The 20238-nt window shown below is 41.8% G+C and overlaps 1 protein-coding gene across 2 annotated transcripts in view; it reads left to right on the forward strand.

Annotated features, from left to right (window-relative positions):
- The window catches only part of KPNA6 (karyopherin subunit alpha 6), a 66427-nt gene that overhangs the window by 40342 nt on the left and 5847 nt on the right, over positions 1-20238 (forward strand). For both annotated transcript variants that reach the window (XM_006934532.5, XM_003989809.6), the window contains exons 2-13: positions 10142-10275; positions 11167-11259; positions 11663-11762; positions 12629-12723; positions 13695-13826; positions 15008-15096; positions 15993-16092; positions 16410-16573; positions 16760-16838; positions 18453-18578; positions 18871-18998; positions 20034-20212. In XM_006934532.5, coding sequence (XP_006934594.1) covers positions 10142-10275; positions 11167-11259; positions 11663-11762; positions 12629-12723; positions 13695-13826; positions 15008-15096; positions 15993-16092; positions 16410-16573; positions 16760-16838; positions 18453-18578; positions 18871-18998; positions 20034-20212 — 1419 coding nt within the window. The remainder of the gene's footprint in view (positions 1-10141; positions 10276-11166; positions 11260-11662; positions 11763-12628; positions 12724-13694; positions 13827-15007; positions 15097-15992; positions 16093-16409; positions 16574-16759; positions 16839-18452; positions 18579-18870; positions 18999-20033; positions 20213-20238) is intronic.

Here is a 20238-nt window from a genome sequence, read left to right on the forward strand (position 1 = left end):
TTTCAGAAGACTAAGATTAGTCAAATCTTATAAGATTTCTAAAGAATAAAAGAGGATACAAATAATATTAGAAATGAAAAAAAAAGAACTACAAGTAACTAAGGAAATTAAAAAGAACATTAACAACTTTAAGCACACCATTGAAAAGACAAATTCCTAGAATAACATAACTTACTAAAAGTGACTCTAATAGGATGTCTGACTAGCCTTATAATCATGACATATATTAAATTAGCAGCAAAGACTGTTCTCACAACGAAAATGCCAGATCTAAGTGGTTTTACAGAGGAGTCTTGCCAATTTTTTTTAATTAATTAAAATTTACATCCAAATTAGTTAGCATATAGTGCAACAATAATTTCAGGAGTAGATTCCTTAAGGTCCCTTACCCATTTAGCCCATCCACCCCTCCCACAATCCCTCCAGTAACTCTCTGTTTGTTCTACATATTTAAAAGTCTCTTATGTTTTGTCCCCCTCCCTGTTTTTATATTAGTTTTGCTTCCCTTCCCTTATGTTCATCTGTTTTATATCTTAAAGTCCTTATATGAGTGAAGTCATATATTTGTCTTTCTCTGACTAATTTTGCTTAGCATAATACCCTCTAGTTCCATCCACATAGTTGCAAATGGCAAGATTTCATTCTTCTTGATTGCTGAGTAATACTCCATTGTGTATATATATATGTATACACACACACACACACACACCAAATCTTTATCCATTCATCCATCGATGGACGTTTGGACTCTTTCCATACTTTGGCTATTGTCGATAGTACTGCTATAAACATTGGGGTACATGTGCCCCTTCAAAACAGCATACCTGTATCCCTTGGATAAATGCCTAGTAGTGCGGTTGCTGGGTCGTAGGGTAGTTCTGTTTTTAATTTTTTGAGGAACCTCCATACTGTTTCCAGAGTGGCTGCACCAGTTTGCATCCCCACCAGCAATGCAAGAGATCCTTTTTCTCCACATCCTCGCCAACATCTGTTGTTGCCTGAGTTGTTAATGTTAGCCATTCTGACAGGCGTGAGGTGGTATCTCATTGTGGTTTTGATTTGTATTTCCCTGATGATGAGTGATGTTGAGCAGTTTTTCATGTGTCGGTTGGCCATCTAGATGTCTTCTTTGGAGAAGTGTCTATTCATGTCTTTTGCCTATTTCTTCACTGGATTGTTTGTTTTTTGAGTTTGATAAGTTCTTTATAGATTTTGGATACTAACCCTTTATCTGATATGTCATTTGCAAATATCTTCTCCCATTCTGTCGGTTGCCTTTTAGTTTTGCTGATTGTTCCCTTCACTGTGCAGAAGCTTTTTCTTTTGATGAGGTCCCAATAGTTCATTGTTGCTTTTGTTTCCCTTGCCTCCAGAGATGTGTCGAGTAAGAAATTGCTGTAGGAGTTCTGCCAAATTTTTAATAAATAAGTTATTTAACTCTTCTTACTTCCAGAAAACAGGAAAAGAGGGGATACTTCTTTTGATAATTACACCAAAGAATAATATGAGAAGATCCTGTACTTTTCTTTTGTCACTCATGAATAAGGATACAAAAATTCTAAATAATATTAAAACATAAACAGCAGTATATAAAAGGTATAATTTATCCTGACCAAGTGGGGCTTATCATGGGTAGTCTGTAGTCTGGGGCACCTGGGTGGCTCAATCTATTAAGTGCCTGACTTCAGTTCAGGTCATGATCTCAGGTTTATGGGTTCAAGCCCTGCATCAGGCTCTGCACTGACAATGCAGAACTTGCTTGGGATTCTCTACCTCTCCCTCTTTCTCTCCCCTCCCCCACTAGTTCTTTTTCTCTCTCTCTCAAAAGGAAAGGAAATCTATAGTTTGGGGCACCTGGGTGGCTCAGTCAGTTAAGCATCCAGCTCTTGATTTTGGCTCAGGTCATGATTTCACGGTTCATGAGATCGACCCCCATGTAGGGCTCCACAATGAGTGTGGAGCCTGCTTGGGATTCCCTCACTTCCACTGTTTCTGTCCCTTCCCCCTTTCTCTCTCTCAAAAAGAAAAAAAAAAATAAAAGCCTAAAAAAAAAAAAAAAAGAATCTTAGTTCAGTTCATTCATTATGCCTTTTAAAGAGAAAAACCATATATCATCTCAGTAGATGCAGAAAAATGATTGGATAATATTTAACAGTGGGGCTCAAACTCACAAACCATGAGATCATGACCTGAGCTGAAGTTGGACGCTTAACTGATGGCAACTGAGCCACCCAGGCGCACCATTTGTGAAGAAAATTTTAAATCTATTGAGTAGCATTAACGAAAACAAACTAAGGACTCCTGGGTGGCTCAGTCGTTTAAGCATCCGACTTTGGCTCAGGTCATGATCTCATGTTCATGGGTTTGAGCCTCATGTCAGGATCTGTGCAGACAGCTCGGAGCCTGGAGCCTGTTTCAGATTCTGTGTCTCCCTCTCTCTCTGCCCTTCCCCAACTCACGCTCTGTCTCTCTCAAAAATAAATTAACATTTAAAAAAACATAATAGTAATAAAAAGGAAATCAAACCAAAAAAGGGAGGGTGAGGGAAAGACCCACATGACCTCATTTCGTGAATATGGAATTTCAATACTGGTAACAGTAATTCTGATTTAAATCCCAATAGCATTTGTTTAAGGTTTGGCAAGCTGATACAGATTTTCTGAAACTCAAAAAAGAGCCAGCCCACGTCGCAAGGTTTATGATTGGAGGACCAGCTCTACCAAATGAAGAGATTTGTTAAAATTTTATTTAAAAACTGGGATATTGGAGGGATAGAGCATGTGACTCTTGATCTCAGGGTTAAGCCCGATCTCCATGTTGGTCTAGAGATTACTTTAAAATAAAATCTGTTGGGGTGGCTGGGTGGCTCAGTTGGTTAAGTGTCTGACTTCAGCTCAGGTCATGATCTCATGGTTCATGAGTTCAAGCCCCACATCAGGCTTTGTGCTGACAGCTCAGAGCCTGGAGCCTGCTTCGGATCTGTGTCTCCCTCTGTCTCTGCCCTGACCCCACTCACACTCTGTCTCCCTCTCTCAAAAATAAATAAATGTTTAAATAAATAAATAAATAAAATAAAATCTGTTAAGGGCCTCCTGGGTGGCTCAGTCAAGTGTCCGACTCTTGATTTCAGCTCAGGTCATGATCTCGTGGTTCGTGAGTTCAAGCCCTGCGTCTGGCTCTGCACTGACAGTGTGGAGCCTGCTTGGGATTCTCTCTCCCTCTCTGCCCTTTCTCTGCTCATGCTCTCTCTCAAAATAAATAAATAAACTTTAATTTTTAAAAATCTCGGGGCGCCTGGGTGGCGCAGTCGGTTAAGTGTCCGACTTCAGCCAGGTTACGATCTCGCGGTCCGTGAGTTCGAGCCCCGCGTCGGGCTCTGGGCTGATGGCTCAGAGCCTGGAGCCTGTTTCCGTTTCTGTGTCTCCCTCTCTCTCTGCCCCTCGCCCGTTCATACTCTGTCTCTCTCTGTCCCAAAAATAAATAAACGTTGAAAAAAAAATTTAAAAAAAAATCTGTTTAGGGGCGCCTGGGTGACTCAGTCGGTTAAGCGTCCGACTTCAGCTCAGGTCACGATCTCGTGCTCTGTGGTTCGAGCCCCGCGTCGGGCTCTGGGCTGATGGCTCAGAGCCTGGAGCCTGCTTCTGATTCTGTGTCTCTCTCTCTCTCTGCCCCTCCCCCGTTCATGCTCTGTCTCTCTCTGTCTCAAAAATAAATAAACGTTAAAAAAAAAAATCTGTTTAAAAAAATGTGATTGAAGCAAGATAGAAATTGACCAATAGTAGAGATTCTAACACTAAACTTGGTCACAGAGGGTGATTTTCTTGACGATAGGAGTGGCATAGTAAATAAACCGTGCTAGGACAGTTGATTTTCCACATGGAAAAAAATGAAATTGAATCCCTATTTCATATATAGACATAGTTAAATTCATAGATAAAACATTTGCATGTAAAAGGCAAACTTTAAAACCTCTAGAAGACATAGAGGCAGGCATTTGAGCATTCCACCTTGAGCTCAGGTCATGATCTCAGCAGTTTGTGGGTTCCAGCCCTGCATTGGACTCTTTGGGAGCCTGGAGCCTGCTTTGGATTCTGGGTCTTCCTCTCTCTCTGCCCCTCCCCCACTTAGGCTCTGTCTCTCCGTGTCTCAAAAATAAATAAATTGGAAAAATAAAAATAATACCAAATAAAATCTCTTGAAGACATAAGAAGCTATCTTTCTGACTTTGGGAGCATTAAAGGATTTATTAAATAACAAAAAGTTAAGAATAAAAGAACATTTTTAACTACATTATAATGAAAAACTTCTTGTTAACTCCATAAGGTGAAAATCAAAAAAACGAAAAAGCTTCAAACTGCTGGAAGATATTTGAAGACACTTTATTTATTTGTTTGTTTGTTTGTTTGTTTGTCATTTTGAAAGAGAAAACAAGTGGGGAGGGACAGAGAGAGAGGGAGACAGAATCCCAACCAGGCTCCACACTGTCAGCGCAGAGCCTGATTCAGGACTTGAACTCGTGAACCATTGAGATCAGGACTTGAGCCAAAACCAAGAGTCGGACGCCTAACTGAATGAGCCACCCAGGTGCCCTGCTGGAAGATATATGTAACACACATAACCAACAAGTGATTAACAACTAGAATATCTAAAGAGCTACAAATTAATAGGAAAGGGGTAGTAATTCAATAGAAAAATATTCAAAATACACAAATGGATTTTTTACAGAAGGAGAAACATAGCTAATAAACATGAAATCTTACCTCATTAGTAATCTGGGATATGCAAATCCTTATCTCAGTGAAAGACCTTACTATACAGAGTAGATTGGCAAAAGTGAAAATTCCAGGTAATAAGGTATATAACAACAGAAGCCTGTTGTGTATTGCTAGGATAGTATAAATTGACATCACATAAAGATGTGGTTTATATATACAATGCAATACTGCTTGGCAGTGAGAAAGAATGAAATCCTGCCATTTGCAACATGTTTGGAACTGGAGGATGATATGCTAAGTGAAAGAAGTCAGTCAGGAAAAGATACATGTTTTCACTCATGTGGAACTGGAGAAACTTAACAGAAGACCATTGGGGGAGGGGAAGGGAAAAAATAGTTTCAAACAGAGAGGGAGGCCAACCATAAGAGACTCTTAAATACAGAGAAAAACTTGAGGGTTGATGGGAGGCGGCGGGTAGGGGAGAGGAGAAAATGGGTGATGGGTATTGAGGGCACTTGTTGGGACAAGCACTGGGTGTTGTATGTAAGTGATGAATCATGGGAGTCTACCCCCAAAACCAAGAGCACTGTATGTTAGCCAACTTGACAATAAATTATATTGAAAAATAAAGTGGCGCCTGGGTGGCTCGGTTGAGTGTCCGACTTTGGTTCAGGTCATGATCTCACGGGTCTTGTATAGGGCTCTGCACTGACAGCTCAGAGTCTAGAGCTGATTCTGCCGCAGATTCTGTGTCTCCTTCTCTCTCTGCCCCTTCCCTGCTTGTGCTCTGTCTCTCTCTCAAAACTAAGTAAACATTAAAATATATATAAATATAAATTAAAATTTCTCTTAATGAAATGAAAAAAAATTTAAATGTTGGCATCACATGGAAGGCAACATGGTACTAGTTCGTCAAGTTTAACATTAACCTGCCTACAGCCCAGCAATTAATTCCTTAGAGTTCTCAAAGTGTGATCTGCACAATATTTCAGAGGACCTGGGAAGTGAAGATTAAAATGTTATCTGCCGATGACATGATATTATACATGGAAAATCCGATAGACTCCACCAGAAGTCTGCTAGAACTGATACATGAATTTAGCAAAGTTGCAAGATACAAAATCAATGTACAGAAATCAGTTGCATTCTTATACACTAATAATGAAGCAACAGAAAGACAAATAAAGAAACTGATCCCATTCACAGTTGCACCAAGAAGCATAAAATACCTAGGAATAAATCTAACCAAAGATGTACAAGATCTGTATGCTGAAAACTATAGAAAGCTTATGAAGGAAATTGAAGAAGACAAAGTAATGGAAAAACATTCCGTGCTCATGGATTGGAAGAATAAATATTGTCAAAATGTCAATACTACCCAAAGCTATCTACACATTCAATGCAATCCCAATCAAAATTGCACCAGCATTCTTCTCAAAACTAGAACAAGCAATCCTAAAATTCATATGGAACCACAAAAGGCCCCGAATAGCCAAAGTAATTTTGAAGTAGAAGACCAAAGCAGAAGGCATCACAATCCCAGACTTTAGCCTCTACTACAAAGCTGTAATCATCAAGACAGCATGGTATTGGCACAAAAACAGACACATAGACCAATGGAATAGAATAGAAACCCCAGAACTAGACCCACAAACGTATGGCCAACTAATCTTTGACAAAGCAGGAAAGACTATCCAATGGAAAAAAGACAGTCTGTTTAACAAATGGTGCTGGGAAAACTGGACAGCAACATGTAGAAGATTGAAACTAGACCACTTTCTGACACCATTCACAAAAATAAACTCAAAATGGATAAAGGATCTGAATGTGAGACAGGAAACCATCAAAACCCTAGAGGAGAAAGCAGGAAAAGACCTCTCTGACCTCAGCCGTAGCAATTTCTTACTGGACACATCCCCAAAGGCAAGGGAATTAAAAGCAAAAATGAGCTACTGGGACCTTATGAAGATAAAAAGCTTCTGCACAGCAAAGGAAACAACCAACAAAACTAAAAGGCAACCAATGGAATGGGAAAAGATATTTGCAAATGACATATCGGACAAAGGGTTAGTATCCAAAATCTATAAAGAGCTCACCAAACTCCACACCCGAAAAACAAATAGTCCAGTGAAGAAATGGGCAGAAAACATGAATAGACACTTCTCTAAAGAAGACATCCAGATGGCATGGATCCAGACATCCAGACAGGCACATGAAAAGATGCTCAACATCGCTCCTCATCAGGGAAATACAAATCAAAACCACACTCAGGTATCACCTCACGCCAGAGTGGCCAAAATGAACAAATCAGGAGACTATAGCTGCTGGCGAGGATGTGGAGAAACGGGAACCCTCTTGCACTGTTGGTGGGAATGCCAATTGGTGCAGCCACTCTGGAAAACAGTGTGGAGGTTCCTCAAAAAATTAAAAATAGACCTACCCTATGACCCAGCAATAGCACTGCTAGGAATTTACCCAAGGAATACAGGAGTACTGATGCATAGGGGCACTTGTACCCCAATGTTTATAGCAGCACTCTCAACAATAGCCAAATTATGGAAAGAGCCTAAATGTCCATCAACTGATGAATGGATAAAGAAATTGTGGTTTATATACACAATGGAGTGCTACGTGGCAATGAGAAAGAATGAAATATGGCCCTTTGTAGCAACATGGATGGAACTGGAGAGTGTTATGTTAAGTGAAATAAGCCATACAGGAAAGACAGATACCATATGGTTTCACTCTTATGTGGAGCCTGAGAAACTAACAGAAACCCATGGGAGGGGGAGGGAAAAAAAAAAAAAAGAGGTTAGAGTGGAAGAGAGCCAAAGCATAAGAGACTCTTAAAAACTGAGAACAAACTGAGGGTTGATGGGGGGTGGGAGGGAGGGGAGGGTGGGTGATGGGTATTGAGGAGGGCACCTTTTGGGATGAGCACTGGGTGTTGTATGGAAACCAATTTGACAATAAACTTCATATATCTAAAAAAAATAAAAATAAAAAAAAATAAAATGTTATCTGCCGATTCAAAATGGATCAAAGACTTAATTGGTAGAAACTGAAACTATAAAATTCCTAGAAGAAAACATGGAAAATAAGACCTTGGTTCTTGCCAATGATTTTTCGGATATGACACCAAAAATGCAACAAAAGCAGAAATAAACAAGTGGGACTACATCAAACAAGAAAGCTTGAACCAAAATGAAAAGGCAACCTATAAGATGGGAGAAAATATTTGCAAACCATGTATCTGATAAGGAGTTAGTATCCAAAATATATAAGGAGCCCATACAACTCAGTAACAACAACAACAAAAAAAAAAACCCAAGTACTCCAATTAAAAATGGGCAAAGGACCAGAATAGACGTTTTTCCAGAGCAGACATAGAATCGCCAACAGGTACATGAAAAAAGTGCTTAACATCACCAATCATTGGGGAAATGCAAATCAAAACCACAGTGAGATACCACCTCACACCTGTTACGATGGCTATTATGAAAATAAATAGATTAATTAAATAACGAGCTAAGCGGCAAAGAAAGACAAATACAAATACATGTACATGTAGAATCTGAAAAGACCAAACTCCTAGAAACAGCAGATTGGTGGTTGCCAGGGGTGGGGTTGGGGAAATGGATGAAGGTCGTCAACAGGTACAAACTTTGGTTGTAAGGTGAATAAGTGCTAGGGATCTAATGTATAGCTTGTGACTACAGTTAACAGCACTGTATTATATACTTTAAGGTTGCTAAGAGAAAAATAAAGGCTGCCTAGTATTCTGTTGGGGTGCCTGGGTGACTCAGTCAGTTAAGCATCCAATTCTTGATCTCAGGGTCACGAGTTCAAGCTTCATGTTAAGCTCTGTGCTGTGCATGAAGCCTACTTAGGTAGGTAGGTAGGTAGGTAGGTAGGTAGGTAGGTAGGTAGGTAGGTAGGTAGGTAGATAGATGGTAGATAGAGCGAGTGCGTGCACACGCATGCGTTCGTTGCTCCTTCGGTCAAGCATTTGACTCTTGATTTCAGCTCCAGTCGTGATCTCCTGGTTCTTGAGATCTGAGCTGTCAGCCTGGAACCTGCACTGGATTCCCTCCCTCCCTCCCTCTCTGCCCCTCCTTTCCTCTCACTCTCTGGATAAATAAATAAACTTAAAAAAAAAAAACAAACAGGTTATAGATCACTTATATCTCTATAGCTGGAAAAAAGTTGTAAAGATGTTATTTGCCGTTTTTACTATTTTGACATTTGTACTGCAAAAGTAGTACCAAAGCAATGATGGGAAAAGTTCTGGTGTCTTAGCACAAATCAACACAGTGGCACCAAAGTGTACCAGTAGTCCGTATATTTGCCACTAGCTCACTCACTGTTGGGGAAAAAAATTGCTGTGTCCTTGATGCAACAGGACAAATCCAACCTTTGAAAATGTGTCTGGAGGAAGATCGCCTGTGGTAATTAAGTTACTAGCTAAATTAGACGCTTTATAAATTGAAACTGTTTTTAAGGAAAAAAGAGACAAACCGGAAAACAGACTTAACTTAGACAACAAACTGATGGTTACCAGAAAGGAAGTGATGGCAGGGGAATGGGTCAAATAGGTGAAAGGGACTAAGAGCACACTTACCTTGATGAGCACTAACTAGTGTATACAGTTGTTGAATCACTATATTGTACGCTGATATAACACTGTAATTAATAGAACACTACTTGTTAACTATCCGAGAATTTTTATTTTAATTGCCGCTATTTTCACGTGACTGAATGACAGACTATTATTCAGATTTAGATATTGGGCAGATGTTTTCTCAACATGCATGCCATTCAGGATAGCATTTTCCTTTTGCCTGGAGTTGGGGTGGGGCTGGAGGAGCCTGTGATAGAATGAGAGCCCACAAGTAGATTCAGGCATATTGGTAATGTTCTAGTTTAGATTTGGTGGTGGGTTTACAGATGTTCATTGTATTATTTTGCTTGGTAACATTATATTTCATCTCTTTGTTTTTATCAAATATTACAGAATAAATTAAAAAAATTTTTTTAATTTGAAAGCTAGATGGTGGACGTTAAAGATAACAGTATCTCACTGAATTAGATGTTTTCAAGTTTATTGAGCAAGTCAAGTTTTCTCTGTTGTCATAGAGGGATCATAACTTGTGACCATTTACCATATGGCCTAGCATCGTTCTAATACTTCACAGTAGTATTAACCTATTTAATCCCTCCCACAACTCTCTGAAGTAGGAATAGTTATGTCCATGTTTTAAAGATGAGATGTCAGGTGTTAAGTTATTGAGATTATCAGCCCTCCTCGAGGAGCTTCAGTCCCCCTGAGTAGGGGGGGGTTGGGAGGCCGGGTGGAACCGAAGCCCAGTAAAAAGGAAATGCTGTCCTCTTAAGAGCCTTTATATTTGTATCTTCTCTTTTTCTAGAGACCATGGCGAGCCCAGGGAAAGACAATTATCGAATGAAGAGCTATAAGAACAATGCCCTAAACCCTGAGGAAATGAGACGAAGAAGAGAGGAAGAGGGCATTCAGCTCCGGAAGCAGAAACGGGAACAACAAGTAGGTTAACCTGAATATGCTCAAACATACTGTTCAGGGAAATGATCCAGCTGCCATGGTTGGGCTGCTCCCTGCATTTATTCTTCCTTTCCCCTTGGGAAAACAGCTTAGCTCTGGGGCCACTCATCCAGCTTTCTTTATTGTAGAGAAGTGTTGGAATCTTCGAAGAAAAGAACCAGTCCCTTACTCCTTTTCCACAATTTAGAACAACGTAGACATCATGTATGTCTTCTGTATAACATTCTAGTTCTAGCCCCTTGTTGCCTTCTCTCTTCTTCACCCCTATAGTCAGCATTAGGCCTGGCGCCTTAAGAGGTTCATCAGCTATTCTGGACTGCCTTACTTCTATGTCTTCAGTCCATTCTCTGGAAGTCTCCCTAGGACTGAGACAGTATGAATGCCTTATCAGCTATGCTCCACTGCACACCACCAACAGATTGGTGCCTTGCCCCGGTCTAGATGCTGTCACCTAACCTGCTTGTGCCCACCCTCTTGCTTTACTGTTACTCCTTTCCTTCAAAGCCTTTTATATCCATCACCTTTTATACAAAGGGCACAGAAATCTTTAAATGGTCTCTTAGGGGCACCTGGCTGGCTGGCTCAGTCGGTAGACCATATGACTCTTGATCTCAAAGTCATGAGTTCAAGCCCTGCTTTGGGCATATAGCTTACTTTAAAAAAAAGAGAATGTTCTCTAAAAAACTTCAAACAATTAGATATAAAACAGTCAAGTGCTTAGATATCTTTCCATGTCCATATATTAAGCTTGGCATTGTCTCAACTATCCTAGCATTTCCTTGGCAATTATTGACATAATTTAGCATTGGATCATTCTTTGTTTTCTTTATTACAGTGAGTAGTTTTACCACTATATCTTTTCTTCACTTTCAGCTTTTTAAACGGAGAAATGTGGAGCTGATTAATGAAGAAGCCGCCATGTTTGACAGTCTCCTCATGGACTCCTATGTGAGCTCTACCACTGGGGTAAGGCCCTTACATGTGCTTCAGGCAGGCCTGGGAAGTACCAACGTGTACAGAACAGGCAGTTCACATCATCTAGTGGCTTTGGCAACAACCACGCTAAGCTCTTTCTTCCATGGGCCCTTTTGTAGCTGGTTGGCTTAAAGAGTCAGTAGGGTTACATCTGTGATGGAGACACCTGAGAAAACATTTTAAGGGAAGCCCTTATTTGCCTCAGAGGTTAGGAATCATTCAAATATCCCAACTTGAAGCAGCCATGAATTAAACAAACACCTTCTCCTGAGCCTGCTGTTATGCCCTCCTCTTGCCCTCAAGTCTTTAACAAGCAAGATGCCAAGCAGGGGTGTGTGCTCATATCTAGCTCTAGTGTTGGTTTGCCAAGTCTTAAATCTGTCTTATGTTCTAGGAGAGCGTGATCACACGAGAGATGGTGGAGATGCTCTTTTCTGATGATTCTGACCTACAGTTAGCAACCACACAGAAATTCCGGAAACTGCTCTCCAAAGGTACAAATCCTGGTCTTCCCCAGAAGGCCCTACGTGATTTAACCTTATGTTTCCTTTCACTGACCTCATTTGCTGTTCCCCTTCACTCGTTCTACTCTAGTCATACTGCTTTGGTGTTCCATGGACAAGCCAGGCACATTCTTACCTTTGTTCCCTCTGTTCCCTCTGTTCCCTCTGCCTGATATCCTCTGGTTGCAGATGCCTGTGACGACTCCCCACTTGCATGATCATATTCTAGGTTCTCAACAAGCCTACCCTGATGCCCTGTATAAAAAAGCAGATCGCCTTCACTCTCAGCATTCTTAATCTTACCCTGCCCTACCTCTTTTTTTTTTTTTTTTTCCCATGACACTTATTAATATAATAGAAAGTCTCTCCTCGTTAGGACATAAGCTCTGTAAGGGCAGAGACATTTGACTTTGTTCACTGTAGTGTTCTCGGTACCTAGAACTGGCACATAGTTTGTACTCAATAAAGATGTGATGTATGATAGGAAAAATACTTCTTGTCTCAGTAAATGAAGCAGTCCTGCCGAGAAAAGAATGCTCTTCTTAGATGGGAAATATTTAGACTAGGGTTGCCCATCTCTTGGGCTTTCTTTTCCTTAATTACTTGCTTGCTTAGTTTCAGGAAGCCAAAGGCAAGTATACCTAAATTAGGGATTGGTTTTCTCTTTAGCATCCTAACTAGATCACACAGTTCAAAAATGCCTGACTATTGTGAAAACCACCTCACCAAAAAGGAGTTTGGAAATGTTGATAAGAACGGTCAGGACTACCTAGGAAGGATGATCGACCGACCCCAGTGAATGCACCAGCCGAAATCTCTCCTGACTTTTCCTCTCTTTCCTTTCTCCCCTCTTCCAGAGCCTAGTCCTCCAATAGATGAAGTTATCAACACTCCAGGAGTGGTGGATCGGTTTGTAGAGTTTCTGAAGAGGAATGAGAATTGTACATTACAGGTGAGGACTGGTGTAGAGGGGTACCAGATGAAAGCCCCTTTTCCAAGAAATTGTAGTTGAGTGTTTCTATAGACGCATCTCTCGGGAAATAGACAAGTAATATGAGGAACTATTTAAGAGATGCTTCAGAGGTCTTGGCCTCAGATAAGAGAGCCAAAACCTCTTCTCTAAAACAATCTCGAAGGACACCAGAATAGGACAAGCTGATTATTCAGTTATAAATCAAAGGTTCTGGGGTGCGTGGCAGGCTCAGTCGGTAGAGCATGCGACTCTTGATCTCAGCGTTGTTAGTTTACTTAAAATATATATCTACTTTTTTTTTTTTTTTTAACATTTATTCATCTTTTGAGAGAGAGAGTGCAAGCAGGGAGTGGTCAGAGAGAGAGGGAGACACAGAATCTGAAGTAGGTTCCAGTCTCTGAGCTGTCAGAGCCTGACATGGAGTTCGAACTCACAGACTACGAGATCATGACCTAAGGCGAAGTCCGGACGCTTAACCGAGTGAGCCACCCAGACAGACACCCCAGTGATCTCGTACCTCTAATTACCTGTGTGACCTGAAGCAAATCATTTAGCTCCTCTGCGTCTCTCTTTTCAAAAATGAGTGATGAGTCAATGCATTAAAACTTAACCGGAAACTCAGCTGAAAGGGACTTTGAGTCACACGTGTCACTCTAATACTGGTTTCAGAAACGAAGAATGTGAGTGAAGTTCAGGAAATCAACTTGCCAAAGGACTCGGGTGCTATGGTAGTGCAGAGCTAGACTTGGGACCATTGAAGCCCAGGTCCATTCTTCCCGTTGTGTCACATCACTGCCCATACTGTGTTTTGTCATTTAAAGGAGAAGAGGAAAAGGCTCAAGTTTTAGTGTTTTAGTCAGGGGCAAGAGGCCTACTGCTCTCAACCAGCTGGTAGGCATGGCTGCTCTGTCTGGAATGACCTCTCAGTCATGGCTTAATCTCACTTCCAGTTTGAAGCTGCCTGGGCTCTAACGAACATTGCCTCTGGAACCTCTCAGCAGACCAAGATTGTCATTGAAGCAGGGGCCGTCCCCATTTTTATAGAGCTGCTTAACTCAGACTTTGAGGATGTACAGGAACAGGTAATGCTCAAGTTTGGCTTAATTCTTGATAGTACATGTATCATAATAACAAATACATTTGGTCTTTGTCCCCGGTTCCTAAAAATTCCTAAACACCTTGGAATTTTCTGAGTGATAGGAGTGTCTTTTGCTATTTATAACGGAACACACCCAATGAGATGACTGGGTGGGGTTCCTAGATAGCGTCAAGATGAGGGGGTTGTCATCAGAACCTCCAACTCTTCCATCCCTCCACCCCACCTCCCCAGAGAGCTTCTGGGTTGGTGAACACATTGATGTGGTGCCCTGCAGAGGGCACAGAAGTTCTGCACCACCCTGACCTCTCACCCCATACCTTGCCCTATGCATCTCTTCCATTTAGCTCTTTCTGAGCTGTGTCCATTACAGTAAGCTAGTAGATGAAAGTAAAGTGTTTTCCTGAGTTCTGTGAATCATTCTAGTGAACTACTGAAACTGAGGAGGGCATTATGGGAACTTATGCATTTATAACCAGTTGGTTAGTAATATTATGACACCCAGGAATTGCGACTAGTGTTTAAAGTGGGGGAAGTATCGTAGGCCCGAGCCCTTAACCTGTGGGGTCTGCGCTAACTCTAAGCTTAATGTCAGAATTGAATTGGATTGTTGGACGCAAAATTGATGTGGGAGAATTGATTGCTGGTGTGGGGAAAAAACATAACATTTGGCATCAGAGGTAGGTAGTATTGGAAAAAAGACACCACAGTACCCATTTCTCACTACCTACACGTTGTAGAGATAAAGACACAACTTGCATTTCTTCACTGGACTTTATTGATTGGATAGAAAATGGAAAGTGGTACCAAGATTTTTTCCTTCGTTACTACATATGGAGTAGATCCTATCAGGCTGCAAAAATGCAACTTTCCAATCACTCTCTTTTTCTGGAGAGTGGGCATAGGGAGGTCTTGGTTTGGCTTCTTTGGCTGCAGTACAGATGTCAGCCTATCTTTCCCACTAAGCCAAGAACTCCCAGAGAAAAGGCCGTCATAGAACAAGTGCTCAATAAGGATGTCAACAAGGAGGGTACCTGATCCTGTTCGGGATGTCTTGGACCTTGATACGGTTTTTGTCCTAGTTACTGATGGGTACTCACTCTGGTGTAAAATATTGACAGGAGTCACTAGAGTCTGTGAGTGACAGTTCCACCGTCCCCTTTTCAGGCAGTCTGGGCACTGGGAAACATAGCTGGAGACAGCTCCGTTTGCCGAGATTACGTCTTGAACTGTTCCATCCTTAATCCTTTGTTAACGTGAGTACTTATGATCATCTGCAGCTGGGGCATCTATAAGGCAGACACATGGCAGATCTTTTCTTCGGGGCAGCTTACATTAAGATGTTAAGTAAATGCAAAAACACTAAAAGTATGCTCATTGCCAAGGTAAAAGATCGGTATCTTTTGAGAGTAAGAAGATTGTGCCACTGGTCTTTGCTGAGTACAGTCTTCTGTTTCCTGACTGTATGGCACTATAGATTCTAGTGTTGGTCATACCTACCTCATCATTGAGCCAGAAGAGAGAGAGGCAAGACTAGCTCATCTGGAAAAATCCAACCTTCTCTAAAGAATGCATTGATTTATCATTTTATGCATAGGTACATTGGAGAGCTCTGTTGTAAAGCACAGATCAAAGACCCCATGAAGGAGCATAGGAGTCCTTCTCCCGTCCGTCCCTCCCATACCCTCAAATAGAACTTCATCTAAACCAAAACAGATAGATAAACCGTTCTTCCGAGACCACAGCCCCATAGACTACCACTATAACTCTTTCTTGGGCCCTTCACAGACCTTTAGCTTTTATTTCCAAGGAGAAATAAAAGTATTCCTTGTTTAGATCTCGTGGCCACGGTTAGAGGCATAGTATGTCCTACCTTAAAAGGTTTTCAGACCTACTCAAATTCCAGCCCTTTGTCCTTATTAGCTGTGGTCTTAACTAGCCACAGCTGGTCCTAATTCTCTGTGAAGATGTAGGTCAGGCCTCCTGGTCCAGACAAGCACAGTTAACTTAGGTCTCTGGGTTGGAAGACAAGGTGAGGCTGCAAAAATCTTAAGGGTCTGATTGGACTTGCTCCTGGGGTTCATAGGTGACAGCCCTGTGCCAAGGGCATCATTGCTCAGGATCTGTCTTAAGACTTTGCTGTTTCCTTCAGACTCCTTACGAAGTCCACAAGACTGACAATGACACGGAATGCAGTATGGGCCCTGTCAAACCTCTGCCGAGGAAAGAACCCACCCCCCGAGTTTGCAAAGGTAAGAGAGCTTACCAGTTCCTGAGTGAAAGCAGTTTCCTTCATATGTAGGAATTTTGATATGGGAGTTTTCAAGTCTTTGGGTTACCCCTTAGAGTCTCAGTCCCTGGGAAACTAGAAGAGGCAATTGTCAGTGAAGTAGGTGATCTCATGCATCTTGGACAGCAAAGTCAAAAAGGTAGTTCTGATGGTATAATGTAGGAGAAATCTCTAGGGCTTAGAATTACTTGTAGAGGAAGGGACAGCCATGTTAGGGTTAGTGGTAGAGCTGATGTAGCCCTGTCCCTCCATGAGTCTCTCTCACTCTGCTTCCAACAGGTCTCCCCTTGTTTGCCTGTGCTGTCTCGCCTACTCTTCAGCAGTGACTCAGACTTGCTGGCAGATGCTTGCTGGGCCCTTTCTTATCTGTCCGATGGCCCCAATGAAAAGATCCAGGCGGTCATAGACTCTGGAGTCTGCCGAAGATTGGTAGAGCTTCTAATGTGAGTGGTCTGATTAGAAAGTACAGATTCCCTAAGTTTCTCCCAGGCTCTAACTAAAGAACTGCAATAAGCATTCTGCTGCTCTCTGCAAAGATCTAGAGCCATGAGAGTGCCGCCAACCTTGGTGGTTGGCAGGCTGATAACTGTGTGCTGGCCCTCTACTGATCAGTTCTCCCTTCTCTGTAGGCACAATGATTACAAAGTGGCCTCTCCTGCCCTGAGAGCAGTTGGTAACATCGTCACTGGAGATGACATCCAAACCCAGGTGAGGAAGAGAGCTGTTTATAGACAAAATCCTTCCCTGATGGGGGGGGGGGGGGGGTTAGAGTGGGCAGTGTGGTAAGGAGAGAAAGCATGGGCTTGAGTAAAAAATTCCAACTTTGACACTTCCTGTATGATTGTGGCCAACTTAGTTGCCTTCATTTCTTCTACAAGTTGGAAGCAAATCATCTTCCACTGGGAGCTTTTGAAGGAAAACTGAGTGGAGTAAACTGCCTTACTACCTGGGACGTTATAGGGTAATTCTCAAGTTTTGGAGTCCTGGTCCCCATGAGACACTAAAAGCTGCAGAACCTTATCCCTACTTCCTATACCTTTAGAATCCCATCTCATGTTAATAATACTTCCAGTGAGGGCACAGTAGGAACAGTCCTTTGTTCAAAGGCTAGAGATCAGAGTATTGTTTAAGTCTTGAGTTGGCATAATTTGGTAGGATTCTTGACAAATTCTTGAGTGATCTCACTCAAACCCACACTCACTACCTAGGTCATTCTTGTGTGTGTGTATGTGTGCACGTGCGCGAGCGTGTGCATGTATGTGCGAACATTCATAACATAAATTGTACTGCTTTTACCATTAAGTGTACAGTTTAGTGGCAGAAAGTCCATTCACCTTGTTATTTGTCAACACCATCCATCCCCACAACTTTCCATCATTCCAAACTGGTTTTCTGTACCCATTTAATAATAACTCCCCATCCTCCCCACCCCTTCCTCAGCCCCTGGTAACCACCATAACACTTTTTATCTCTTAGGAGCCGATTGCTCTAGGTACCTTATATAAATGGAACTATATATAGTTGTCCTTTTGTGTCTACTTATTTCACTTAGCATAATGTCTTCCAGGTTCATCCGTATGTAGCATGTGTCATGCCTTCGTTCCTTTTTAAGGCTGAATAGTAAGCAGTCCATTGTATGCATATATCCCATTTTGTTTATCCATTTGTTTGTTGATAGATTCCTGGGTCGTTTTCACCTTTTGGCTATTATGAATAATGCTATGTTGAACAATGTGTACAAAAGTATCTGAGTCCCTGCTTTCAGTCTTCTAGGTACATACCCAGAAGTGGCATTACGGGATCATATGCTTATTTTATGTTTAAGATTTTGAGGGACCACCATACCATTTTGCACACTAGCTGCACCATTTTATACCTCCAATAGCTATATACTAGGTTCCAATTTCTCCACAACCTTACCAACACTTGTATTGTCTGGGTTTTTTTATAACAGCCATCTTGATAAGTGTGAAATGGTATCTTATTGCAGTTTTGATTTGCATTTCCCTAATGATTAGCGATGTTTGGTATCTTTTCATATGCTTATTGGCCATCTGTATTTCTTTAGAGAAATGTCTGTTCAAGCCCTTTGACCATTTTTTAATTGGGTTCTTCAGTTTTTTTGTGTTTAGTTGTTAAGAGGTCTTTATACATTATGGATATTAATCCTTATCAGATATGATTTGCATATGTTTTCTCCTATTCTGTGACTTACCTGTTCACTCTGTTGATGGTATCTTTTGATGCACAAAAGTTTTTAATTTTGATTAAGTCCAGTTTACCTAATTTTTCTTTTATTGCCTGTGCTTTTTGGTGTTCTAGGTCATTCTTAACTGTTCAGCCCTCCCTTGCCTCCTCCACTTGCTGAGCAGCCCCAAGGAGTCAATCCGGAAGGAAGCTTGCTGGACCATTTCAAATATCACTGCTGGCAACAGGGCTCAAATACAGGTACAAGCAGTGGAGGAGAGGGCAGGAGCAGATGGGAAGGCATGGGAACTTGAGCAGTTGTGGGTTATTTGCTTCCAGAAGAAAGAATTTGTTTCCCTTTAGAAATTGGGGCCAATATGTGCTATTAAAGATTCTTTCTAAGAAGCCAGGCTCCTCTGTAGCTTCTCTACGGGGAGAACAGAGGATTCCCGGGAAGAGGAAGATGTCTGAATCATAACTGATTTTGTAGGCTAGATTTGCTTACTCTTTTTGAAGTGACTTTCTCTCTATCCTGCTCCCCATCTTCTCTCAGGCTGTCATAGATGCAAATATCTTCCCTGTGTTGATCGAAATCCTTCAGAAAGCAGAGTTCCGTACAAGGAAAGAGGCAGCCTGGGCCATCACCAATGCCACATCAGGAGGAACCCCTGAGCAGATCAGGTATCACATTCATTTTTCATTGTCTTGTGTGGTATGTATACTGTCCTTCTTGGTTCATGGTCTGCAGTGACTGCTAAACTGCCTTTTCTGGAATAGATATGCCCCAGATCTAAACCAGCAGCTGGTTTAACTGGTAAGATGCTAGATTGGTACTGAAATTTGGAATAGATTGCTGTAAAGCATGAACTTCTTTTCCTTCCTAGAGAATAGAGACCTATAACACAGACATCCATTTCTCCTCCACTTTTTTCTCCAGAGAAATTTAAATCCATGTAATTCCCAATTATCCATATAAATGAAAGAGAACCAAACTGTGGCTCATTCATAACAGCTTCTTTGGGAAATCACTTTTGGGGGTGACACTTGGGAGAAACAAATAGAAAGCCACTGTATGTGTGTGCGTTCTTTGATTCTGGTTTCCGTTATCAACATGAGTAAGGGTGATGGGAACTGGACAAGTGTTTTGCCTTCAGATTGTGGCCCAGGAAGAGAAGTAGGAATAGATTCAACATATTTAAAGCCTTAGGAGAAAGGGGATAGCCGTTGGTTAAGCTTTGAAGGACACAGGGTTGCAAAAGCCCTTTGGGACAGGAAAAAGCATAAGTAAAGGCACAAGAATCAGAAACTTGGAGATGTTTACACATTTGGAAGGTAGGGTCCTTGGAAGAGAATGATGGGAGGTGATGGGAGATGATGGGTAGGAACCTGATTGTTGGGGGTCTGTTTCGTCATGCCTGTAGAGCTTGGAGTGAAAATTTTAAGCAGGGAAGCAATGTGTTCAGAGTGGTAACATTACACTAAGGGGACATTAGAGATGAGAGGAATCTATGACAGCCTTCCCCATGGAAATGAACTAGACTTGGAGCATTGGGAGGATGGAGAGACTGAGATAAAGGATAGGTGGTTGTGAAGGCTCAGCAAGAGGGGGTTGCTCAGAGTCCTGATGTGTGAGGGAGACCCACAGGCCCCACAGCACCTGCCTAGCACCTCCCTTGCGCTTTGTTAATTTAGAACTTGCCCGGTCTCTGCCCTTAGGTACCTGGTCTCACTGGGCTGCATCAAACCCCTGTGTGACTTGCTGACTGTGATGGATTCGAAGATTGTGCAGGTGGCCCTCAATGGGCTGGAGAACATCCTTCGGCTTGGAGAGCAAGAGGGCAAGCGCAGTGGCTCAGGGGTCAACCCCTACTGTGGCCTCATCGAGGAAGCCTATGGTATGTGCCCTCTCCCCAACCTCACC

This window comes from Felis catus, chromosome C1 (genome assembly GCF_018350175.1).
Source record: "Felis catus isolate Fca126 chromosome C1, F.catus_Fca126_mat1.0, whole genome shotgun sequence".
NCBI classification, from domain to species: domain Eukaryota; kingdom Metazoa; phylum Chordata; class Mammalia; order Carnivora; family Felidae; genus Felis; species Felis catus.